The 11,777-nt window shown below is 39.5% G+C and overlaps 1 protein-coding gene across 1 annotated transcript in view; it reads left to right on the forward strand.

Annotated features, from left to right (window-relative positions):
- Positions 1–451: 451 nt before the first annotated feature.
- prickle2b (prickle homolog 2b) overlaps positions 452–11,777 on the forward strand; it is a 97,383-nt gene continuing 86,057 nt past the window's right edge. Inside the window, exons 1-2 of the mRNA XM_026935716.3 lie at positions 452–634; positions 2,126–2,211. Coding sequence (XP_026791517.3) covers positions 479–634; positions 2,126–2,211 — 242 coding nt within the window. The 5' untranslated portion in view covers positions 452–478. The remainder of the gene's footprint in view (positions 635–2,125; positions 2,212–11,777) is intronic.

Here is an 11,777-nt window from a genome sequence, read left to right on the forward strand (position 1 = left end):
TTCATATTAATAAGACAAACCGGAGAAGCCAGAAACTCCTCTGTTCTGCAGACTTTCCAGTGGTGATTGTTAGAAAGGCTAACACTGGAGACTCCTTCCATAAAAGGGTAAATAAATGTCTAACACGTATTTTTAATTATGATTTATTATCAGCCATGGCCCAGGGAACTAGCTGTTGTTACAGAAGAATAAGATGGAACTTGCAGCTGCTGTTACAGAAACTTGGTCAACTTTTTCTGGCCAATCAGAATCGAGAATACAACGGCAGTGTGGAGTAAATAAATAAATAAATAAATAAATAAATTCCTAAAGTTTCCGATGGTGAAAAACACTTTCAATTAGATCTGAAGCTTAATGAGGATCTCTAATGATGTATTTATTTCTGATTGGCTAAGATGAGTTGGGGGGCAGGAATCCGGAAGCGCATCGTTACACATTCACCTCACACACACACGCACACACACACACACGGTGCACGATGGTCATGGTTTCACGCACAAACGCACACACACGCACACACAGAGGGGCGCACAGGGACTCCTCCGAGTGTCCTCTTTCATTCCCAGCTCAAATTCACCTCTCTGGACCTGCCATGTTCAGCAGAAGCTCTAAGAGGAGGAACTCCAGCCGCTCGGTGAGTAAAGTGCACTTTTATTTCGCCGCTGTGCGTCTTTACGCACTAAAGTCTCGCTGCACCGAGCGCAATATTGCGTGCGTAATTGCGTAATGCGTAGTTTGGAGAATCCGCATACCACCGAGCTAAACAGTGTGCCAAAAGTATTGCACCTGAAGTGATGCACTCTCTGGACATACTACTCAGTGTCCTGCTGTAGTAAGCAGTTTGGGACTTATCCTGTGTGTTTCCCTCTCCCGTTCATCCCCCATGCACTCGGACAAACTGTCTTTTTAATTTTTATTTCCTGTGAATGATGTTTAAACTGAATGTCGTATGTCTTTGGCATGTATCAGCCTTGCACTGGCCATTGAGTACATCAATTATTCAGCAGAAGTGCATGAATAATGAGTAACGCACACACGCACTCCCAGGCTTTTGCGGGACACTGAGACTGGGGCAGTGTGGGGATTAGGATGTGGGGATTAGGTTATCATGGGAGGATTAGTGATAAATATCTACTTATTACATGGATAATTTTACCTGAGAGATAGCCTGGTCTCGTTTGGGATGGTGGGGGAGAGATAAAGTGGAATTGAACCACTCTCACATTAAAATAGTACCTTTCCTTGTCACTTGTCATCTTTTGTACCTTTAATGTGCATATTTCATCAGGAAATGTAAATATAGTATACCTTTAAATGATCAAAGATACTAAAGATACTAATAAAGGTTCCAAAGGTACGCTTGAGAGCATTATCCCAGGTACAGTTCAGTGCCCCACTAAGAGCTACATTTTTGTTCCCACTGGTAGATATACAGTAAATGCACAAGTTCAGTAAAAAGTTGAATTACTTTCATAATGTTCCAAAAACACATTAAATTTGTTTGTACTGAAATATTTGTTTTGTGTTGTGTCTGGTGCTAATTTGTTGGTTGGTGTTGCATTTTCATTATTCCCTTCAGAACTTTGGGGTTGTGTGTTGCACAAGAGCAATTGGCATTGTTATTGCTAGTGCAGCTAGTGCAGCAGCTACCAATGAGAAACGCTGGACTCAGAGTCCCAGAATGCAACACAGCTATACGATATGCAGCTAAAGATGATGAGGTTGATGTAGCATAAAAGTTTGAGCAGAGGGTACAGATAAGGAGTTGAGAGAGCTGGATGAACTAAAGCACTAAAGCTCCGCTGCATCGCTCTCTTCAGATAGAAATGAAGCAAGGACTCAATCCCACTGTCACCACGAACAGAAGGTAGTCAGATGGCATTGTGGGTAATGCATTAAACCATTAGTGAAAATAGACCAACATATTGAGAATTTCACTATAAAAGAATTCTTGGATGCTATAGAAGATCACGTATTAATTAAAAAGATTAGTAAACAAGTCATTCAAGGTGGATTTATTTCCTTTAAGGAAAGCATCCCAGTAAAGCGTTTTGCTACTTTTTAGTTCCGAGAGTACATGGATGTACCTGACTTCTCTGAAGGTTTCTCTTCTCTCCCCATTTAGCCTACTGCGCTGGATGATCTGGGACGAGGCCAACCCTGTAATGTGTGTGGGGAGCACTGTCCTGGCTTCATCATGCACAACTGGAGGTAAAACACCACGTCTATACAAACACACACACCTCCTCCTTCAGCAAATGTGTCTTTCCTTATCTCGCCTATCATCCGTGCATCATGTAGAGCAAACAGAGCATCGGATTCACTCTGGAGGTGCTGAGGAGACTCTTACTGCTTGTAAGAAAAACACAGAGTTAGATGTGTGAAAATGCAGTTTATCCATCGTTAGTTAGGATTTCTAAACATCAAAGAGCCACACGCTTTCATACCCCATCTCATATTTCTGTGGTTTTCACGGACCGATGTCCTGCTAAGCTCTGAATCTGTGTCTGGTCTCATATTTGTTCAGCTGAGGGTAAGAACTGAGGGTTAAAATGTGCCTTAGTAGGCCATACTAGTGTTCTTGTAGTGAATAGACTTGGCAGTGCGTGTATTGTGCGAAGCTTAGCCACCCTCCCAAAGATAACTGTTTACACTGAGCCGGCTATTCACGCTATTCTGGAGGTTCGAGCCACATTCCTGCTTGGGCGACTCCAAGGCTTTCGACATTATAATGTAGAATTAGTGGTGTGGAATGGAAAAGAGAGGCTTGACTGGACTGTAACTCAGGGTTAACAAGCAATAATGCGAGCTTTTTTTTTTTTTTTTTGCTAGAATTTCAATATGACATCAATTTTCATGGATTTTGCTGCTGGTTTTTCATCTGACAGAATTTTGGGGCAAAAAACTTCACATAGAGCTCAACTTTGACATGCAAATTAGCATTGTCAACCAACAGCACAACTTGAATTGCCCTCAATAGATCCACAAAAGAAGCCAAACCATGCTGGGAAAAACAAATAAGTACCGCCACTTTTTTTCCTTTAGTCAATCAGGAAGTTGAAATGGATAGTATAACTCTTTCACTTTAATATTTGTTTCTACTGTTTTTTGATTGGCAAGTTAGATAGCTTGCTAGTATCGCTAGGACTCTATCTAGTACCTCTAAGTCAAACAATATAAGTTGTTTGTTAGTGTTAGATTTATCAAGCGAATATTTCTGTATGTTGATTGATCTAAAGCAAATACTTGTATATACAGTATAACTCCTTTAAAGAAGTGCTGCGTTGTTTACTGCTGATGCTGTGAGCAGCCATGTTGATTTGATGTCACTTGCTGAACTCAGAGTTGAGGCGACTGTCCCGAGTTCCTGAGTAGGAATTCCGAGTTGAGAGGGGTGTTTTTTCTCATCAGAGGTTGGAAATTAGGAGTTCCGACCTTTAGTCGAATGCTGCATTAGTCACGTAACAATCCTGATTAGGTGATGGCACCAATGCGCTTGAAATCCTGAAGAAAGAGACATATTACTTTCACTCCGATCAAATTCCGGAAATCATGTTAAAGTCTGGCAAAAATGTTTATTTTTCACATCTTTTAAATGTCTTGCTGCTTACTGGCATATGTGTAGAACTTCGAAGAAAGCTATATATTTCATGCACCTTGCAGTTCTTAAACTGTTCGCTGAGCTACGCGTATTTCCACATTTCTGATTTTGCCCAGAAAGCTAATTTAATTCAGTACACTGTTTATAGAAACTCTTCTTGGCTGTGAAAGCAAATATCGGTTCCTGCACTGCAGTCTTTACCGAGGAAGGTGGGGCCGGTTGCCTGGTTGGTTTTTGAGAGCGGAGAAAGCTCGCCCGTGCTTGCTCCATTGCTGTAAACTATTACAGGGCAACAGTCAGCTCAGGAATGCAGCCCTAATTACCCAACTTTTGCAGCTCTACAATAAAATCAGAGTTTCTTCCCGGCAAAATGACTGCAGACATTTCTTACTGAGCTTCGGAGCCTATTGTTTGTGTGTGTGTGTGTGTGTGTGTGTGTGTGTGAGAGAGAGAGAGAGAGAGACTGACTGCTATGCTCAGTATGGGGTGACTTTATAGCCTTCAGTGCAATAGCATCTCTTAAAGAGCTTTATGAAGGCTGAAATAAAGGCATTCATTATTCTGACAATTTTGTGTGTGTGTGTGTGTGTGTGTGTGTGTGTGTGTGGCTGAGAGACAGTTAGATAAGGTATGTGGCCATGATTTGACCCTAGACAAGGAGAGATTAGGAAAAGCAGACAGGCAGGTGTACACACAGACACACACACTTCAGATCCTTTTGAGAGGGCAGTTAGTAAAGCAAACAGAACTAACAGAACTTGCTAGCAGCTGCTGTCAGGTTGAAGGTATTTGTTTCTCCTGGTGCTGTTCTTCACACTTTATCAGGTGTACACTCTTAAAAAAAGGTTCTGTAAGGGTTCATCGGATAATTAAGGGTTCTTAGATTCCACAAAAAGCTTTTACTGGAGGACAACCGAAGAAGAACCGAAGAACTGAAGAAGAGTTCTGAAAGGTAGGTATGAGTTTAGCTCCATCAACACAACATTTCACTGAATCGATTCAGTGCACTGATCTCAGTATGATTCATGATTGCAGTGTGTATCAGCTGCGACTGATTCCTTCCAGTGAAGGAGGTGTGGCCTCTGTCAGTACCAGAGAAGCGGGTGGGTGTAAGTACCTGGGGAAGGAGACAGTAACAGTGAAGGAGGTGTGGTCTCTAGCAGAGCTCTTGTCAAATACAAGGAAGGAGGTGTGACCTGTGTCAGACCTCTGTGAGTACCTGGGGAAAGAGGCGTGGCCTCTGTCAGTCCTCTGACAGTAGCAGGGCAGGAGGTGTGGTCTCTGTCCGTCTTCTGTCAGTACCAGTGAAGGAGGTGTGGCCTCTGTCAGTCGTCTTTGAGTACCAGAGTAGGAGGCGTGGCTTCTGTCAGACCTCTTGTCAGTACCAGGGAAGGAGGTGTGCCCTCTGTACCAGTCAGTCCCAGTGAAGGAGGTGCGGCCTGTGCGTCATTGAGTCCTCGTCAAGGAGGCGTGGCCTTTACATCAGTTCCTGTGAAGGAGGTATGACCTCTGTACCAGTGAGTCCCAGGGAAGGAGGCGTGGCCTCTGTTAGACCTCTGTCAATACCAGTGAAAGGGGCGTGGTCTCTGTGCCTTACTGGAATTAATAAGTAATGAAGGTAATGCACTTGGAACTCACATTCCCATTCTGTACCATTCATCCAAGCTGGAATTCCTTAAATAATACATGATTTTCTAAATATTCACAAGATGCCAGGGATCTGCTGCAGTCAAGACCTGTTTTTATTACCGTCACTGTACGAAGAGACGTCCAGCTGAAAATATCCTGTTATTTCTGTCCTCCTGGGTTCTGTGTAGCTTCTGTTGGCATTGTGTTCAGTAAAATTCTGTACTCACACATTTATAAGATTAGCTCAGGATAAGAAGGGATTTTGTTTGACTTTAATGCGTTCAATTGTGTTTCATTAAATTAGAGGAAATTAGCTCAGCACCGTCAGCTGAGAAAAAAGACCCAGTGTATGAGGAAAATAACTCATGATGAACCCTGAGCACTGTTTTTAACCTTCCTATTTCTAATAAACCTAATTTTATTATATTATTATGTATATGTACAGTATGTGTAATGATCTTTAAAATTTTCTTTTATTTCAGTGTATGTTCAAGTTCATGTACATGTTAAAGCCAGAGATGAGGGCTGAGGGTGGGAAGAGGATCAGGAGATGCCGGTTTTATGTTGTACGACACGTGTTGAATTATTAATTCTCGTCACTCGGGTGATTGATTTTCTTTGTGCTAACGAGGTTCATTACAGCTGCTATTAGCATTGGATTTGTGAGTGTTTGCATACTGATCAGCGCTTGTGCCCCATTTACCTGCTGTGTTTATGTTGATTCAAGATCAGCCGTGCATATGTAAAAAATCCAAACAATATTAGCATGATTTTAAGGGGTATTTCCTTAAGTTGTCTGATGGTATCATGATTTTAATCTGTGATTCTGTGAACTTGTGGAATCCCACAAAGCACCACTACAGGAATAGGACCTAAACAAGCTGGTACAAAACTCTGATCGTTAAAAAAATATTTTCTCAGTGTGTAGCGTGAGCTGTTTCCTTGTTACTCTGGTTCCACGTAGCGTATGTTACAGATGCTAATAACTCTCCTAAGGACCTGGGAAATGCTAGCACTTAACCCGTGTTATACAGAGGGCTACGTTCAGTGCAGCTGGGGAAATCCCATTTATAACACTCGGCATTAACAACGCTAACCATTCGCAGCACTCTTAGCCTGAGCTGTTAACGACCGGAGCAAGGATCAGACAAAGATCTCCCTTGTGCTCTGAGGCCTCATCTGAAACCGTAGACGAAGTGAAAGTGGAAACGAGGTGGGGAAGAAGAGAAAGGGAAGAGGGAAGGAAGGTTACGTGGTTCAAATGTAAAATAAGCGGGATCTTTTAGGATGGATTTTTCAAACATTACTGCATAATGCACATTTACTTTATAGCTATTCACATAGCATATGTTTTAGATAATGAGTCTGCCTACCTAGTGTTTGCTTAGAGAAAAAAAATCAGTATACTGTATGTCACTTTGTTGTACAAGTCACATTATTCAAGACAAAAATAAAGAAGGTTTTATTTTACATGTAGAAAAATAAAAAAAAATTTAAAAACTAGTGTTTTTTTTTTTTTTTTTGAAACAGTAATAATATTGTGCCTTAGTCAAAGTGAGTGAGCTGTTATAGGAAAATAATCAATGACAGGTTGGTGTGAGTTACGGCTACCACTGCAATGTTGATCATTTTCCTGTAACAGCGTGTCCTGAAGAGCTATCTTCCAACATTAACAATGGTTATTTACTAAATAATGGCACGTCATAGTTCATATTCTTGTTAAAGTTATGTTTAATGTTTCTTTTTTTTTCTCTTGAACATAATAAGGTTATATAAAAATAAAATAAAAAAATGCAGGTTGTCATTACAGAAAAGTGTAAACTCTTCTGTCCTGAAAACTTCACTGTGGCACAAATCTTAAAGTTACAGCTTTACCTCTGACTGATCCAAAGCACTGACGCTGGAGACTCCTTCCAAAAATGTTAAATAAACATCTCCTTACTGATAAAATTCACATTATTAATGATTGTTCTCTTAAAGATTTAATGCATGTGTTATAAAAAATAAACAGAAAACAGCATTATGCTAATACAGATGTTTTGACATATTGCACACTAGCACCACCTAGAGGGAGAAAAACATCTCTATGTCTTCTGTATAGAAAAAACATTCTGGGTGAAGTGCATTTTGTTCTGGCATACAAAAAAATCAAATTGTGCGAAGTGTTAACAATTTAGCAATGCTCTGCGTTGTATCAGACTATAGCAACCAACTAGCTAGTTTAACTAGGTATCAAAATGACATTATTTATTATTATGAATAATACAGCTTAAATACGTACTCATACACCAAAAAGGAATGATTTTTGTGATGGAGAGCTGATTGACACATGGTCTTTGGTTTTAAAATTTCATCATATTGTTGCACCCAGAATGGCTGCCTCTCTCAGAGTGGTGTGGTGGCTGTTCTGTAAGGGTGAAGGTCAGAGTTAGGAGCCTGTCTCTGGAGAAGCCTTCACTCCAAGCTTTCTAGAAGCAGCTGTGGATACTGACGTGTCCTCCTGCTAACCCGATCAGATCTGCATAACAGAGGCAGCCTGTTAACCAGCAACTCGGCTGCATCATTCTCTCAGAGCTTTACGGCATATGAATGGAGCGCTCCTTTCACCCAGGCTGAAGGAGGAGACAGACCCTGATGCTCAGTCTCTCTGAAAGATTCAGATCACTCCTTTCACTTTCTCTCACACATGTATACAAGTAGCTGAGCTGCATTACAATCTGTTAGATTAGCATGTCCATGCCAAACAGCGTCAAAGAGATCTAACCACATGCATTTGGGCTGTATGTTAGCGCTACCTCCTGTAGCTTCTTAGCTAAAACAAGTGTCAGGTCACATTGATGCCCTTTGACGCAATGCTCTGAATGGATTCGCCTCTAACCTCACCGATGAATCATGGATCAACCTTTGTGATTTAGTGTCAGTGCTCTAGCAGCATTGTTGACCTCCCATATGTGTGTGTGTGTGTGTGTTTACATGCCTGTGTGTGCATCTGATTGGACCTAATGACCTGTTGTTTGTCGGCCGTGGTAGTCATGGCGACAGTCGGCTTTGTTGTCGAGAACAGGCCGATTAATTCAATTGCAACAAATTGCTCAGGATCGATGTGCGTGCGAGTCGGATGACTCTTCACTCTTTTTAACTCACTCAAGGTGGAAAGAGAAGTGTTCAAATCAGATCGGTTTCACTTCAGCCTTTAGGAGAAAAGCCATAAACTGATCTCAGACCACATGTAAAGAAAAAACATGCTATATTTTACAGGTATTTTGTCTAGCATAGAATCTTTCTAGTTTCATGGACATCTCACAACATTAAATATAACTGTTTGACCCTCTGTCTTTTCCAGTGGATTTGGAGCTGTACTTACATTATATTCTTGAGTCTGTAAATCAGGAGTGGAAACAAGCTCCTGTGACTGGATCACATCCAGGATATAATTAATTAAATAAAACATATTTTACACCTTCAGAGAGCAGATGCTCAGAGGAGTTAATGTGGGTGAAAAAAGTAAGTGTGTGTGTGTTCTCTCTTTCTCTAAAACTCTTGGGCTAATGATTGCAGGAGGTACTCAGTGTGTGTGAGAGCATTTGAGCATATTTGCATACTTCACTTTTTCTACAGTGAAGTGTGTGCGTGCGTGTGTGTGTGTGTGTGTGCATGCTGTCTTTCTCTAAAACTCTTGGGCTAATGATTGCAGGAGGTAATCAATGTGTGTGAGAGCATATGAGCATATTTGCATACTTCACTTTTTCTCCAGTGAAGTGTGTGTATGTGTGTGTGTGTTATTGGTGTCATGTGACTCTCATGGAGGCAATCAGGATTGGGATAAATAGATTTTTATGTCCAGCAACATACTAGCATTTTCTATTTCTGGTATGCAAACAGACATGATGACATGATCACACTCGATTGTTGTTTTTTTGGTGCTTTTTTTTGTGCGCGCACATTAACACAAGCGCTGCATCAACTCTCAGCAACATTCACTCATGACTGCTTGATACAAACGCCTTTTAATACTTTCAGTTTGATGTCCGTTGATTAAGATTTCCCCTCTTAACCTTTTTCTCCACAGTGACTTTCACTGGCTGGATGTTGACGTCTTGCTGCTTCTTATCTGTTTCCGTCTCATTTTGTGTCAATATTGTCTTTCCTCATCTCTTTAGCTGTCTGCCTTTGAGCCAGGCTCTGGTTGTTAAACGCCAGGGTGTCTTGAGAGTGCTTGGCTTTCCTCGCACATCTTTTATGAATTTTCCTTTTGGATCTGCTATGTCAGATTTCTTCCTTAAGAAATCTATCATTAGAAAATCCATCTTAATCAAGGATGATTACAGTGTTATTCATGTTCAGTTGGACACTCTGATTTTTTCCACATCTGGAAAAATACAACATATTCCTGCAAATTTAAATAAAAAACTAATATATATATATATATATATATATATATATATATATATATATATATATATATATATATACATATATACACATAAAACACTACACTGATCTTTTAAAGGCTCATCTACTTTAATTCCCTCCCACGTCGGCTAACCTCTGCCTTAATGACTCCAATCCCCCTTTTGAAATGTCATCTGGAACAAAGGCAGTTTAAAGGGGGGGTGTAACTATTCCAGGGACAAATAGCTTCACTTTTTTTTCGAGTCCCGCTCCATTGTGTGGTGACGTGGTTCCCACCCCTAACCTCCAAATAGCTTAATCCAACCTGACTCAGAGAAAGTCTGGAAACCTTGAAAGGTCACGGGCAGAGAAACGAGTTTTCTAATCACAGACTTCATCCAAGTTTGTCTTGAGAATCGCGAGAATGAAGGCTTTTCTAATGAGCGCACGTTTTTAGCTCCTGCCTGAACTTTATCAGTGTATAAGTAGCCTCAAATCTCGAAGTACGTAATTATACACTTGTGATAGAAAAAAAGAACAGCGTTAAAGCAAATATGTAGTGTTTGACATTATTCCGGGTTGTAAAACCAAGCTGTTCCACCCAGTCCTGCTGTGAGACTGAGCTGGAGGTAGATCTCACGCTGAGACTCAGAAAAGAAATATCGCAATAATTAAAGGTTTACTTTGTATTTTACGCCATTTAATCTTGACCTTTAATCTTGACCTTTCTCATCACAGTCTCATGCATAATTTTAAATAAATAAATAAATAAATATTTTATTTATTTGTTTATGTATTTAAATTTTATGTGAATTTATGTGCTGGATAATATTTAAATTAATTAAAATTACATTTAAAATAATTTAAAAAATTAATGAAAATTGTACATTTTTATATGTAAAAATATCACTTAAAAAATAACTAAATTGTTTATTTTTTTTATTAATACAAATTAAATTAACCCAAAAAAAAAAAAAAAAGATACAACCCTCATTTTAACCACTCGTAAAATTCTTATAACTTTGCTGGTTAATAATTACATTCATTAAAATTAAATTTAAAACAGTTGCAAATCATTACTGAAAATATTTAAACTTTATATATTAAAAAAATTAAGTATGCCTATAAGTATACCTTCATTTATATATGTGGTCTAATTTCTACATTTTACATTTTTATTTACACCTGTGATTTGTCTGTAATTGGAAATTATCTAGCATTCTGCTATCTTATTTTAGCATTTAAATTTTATTTAAAGTTCATTTATTCATTTTATTTAAAGTTGTTTAAAATTTACCAGCATTTTATGACTTGCTTTATTTATTAAACAATTATTATAAATGTATAAAGTATACTTTTCATCATTTGAATAAATCTTTACACCACATTGGCTGTGATGAACGTAATAAAGTTTTAAGCTGATTATAAAATGGTAAAGAGAGCATCACGTATAAAATGGTAAAGAGAGCATCATGGTTCACGTGATCTGTGATGCTTTGAGGAAAATTACACTCCCATCCTCTAACACACTGCCACTATTTGCTGTCACACTTTCGGATGGAATTTCTCTACATGGCTCTGTAAGAGACAGGCTGATGCTATCTGCACTCAGAGCTCACCAGCACACTCGGATGATGTGACACATTACTGATTAGCGCTCAGAGAAGTGTGTGGGAAACCGGCGCGTTCTCTTAAAGCCCCTGAACCCAGAGGTCAAAGGTTGGCCGAGTTTGAGATGACCCCTGAAATGTTAGAAGCGGTTGCAGCTGCTTAACATCCTGATAGGCTTTCTGTCCCGTCGCCTCGATACTGACACACACATGACTCTGTCTGGCCTTCTCATCACACTGAAGTGCATATAGTTGCAGTTTACACGTTTAGATTATTTATAATATTGTGACATAAGGTTGTACACAATCAGAAAAAGAGGTACTAAACTGTACAATTCCTTGATGCTGCAGTGGTTCCCTCAAACATACACCTTTTGTACCTTTAGTGTGTATCATGTAGAGCATTTTTAAAGCTTTACTCTAAAAGGTCTTTTTTTAAAGATACACTATGTCCAAATTTCTTGGAGAACTATACATATTAAAGGTACAGACAATTAAGCTGCCACCCCAGCGACTCACTTTCTGCTACAGTGGATGGTCCTAGA

This window comes from Pangasianodon hypophthalmus, chromosome 20 (assembly GCF_027358585.1).
Source record: "Pangasianodon hypophthalmus isolate fPanHyp1 chromosome 20, fPanHyp1.pri, whole genome shotgun sequence".
Classification (NCBI taxonomy): Eukaryota; Metazoa; Chordata; class Actinopteri; order Siluriformes; family Pangasiidae; genus Pangasianodon; species Pangasianodon hypophthalmus.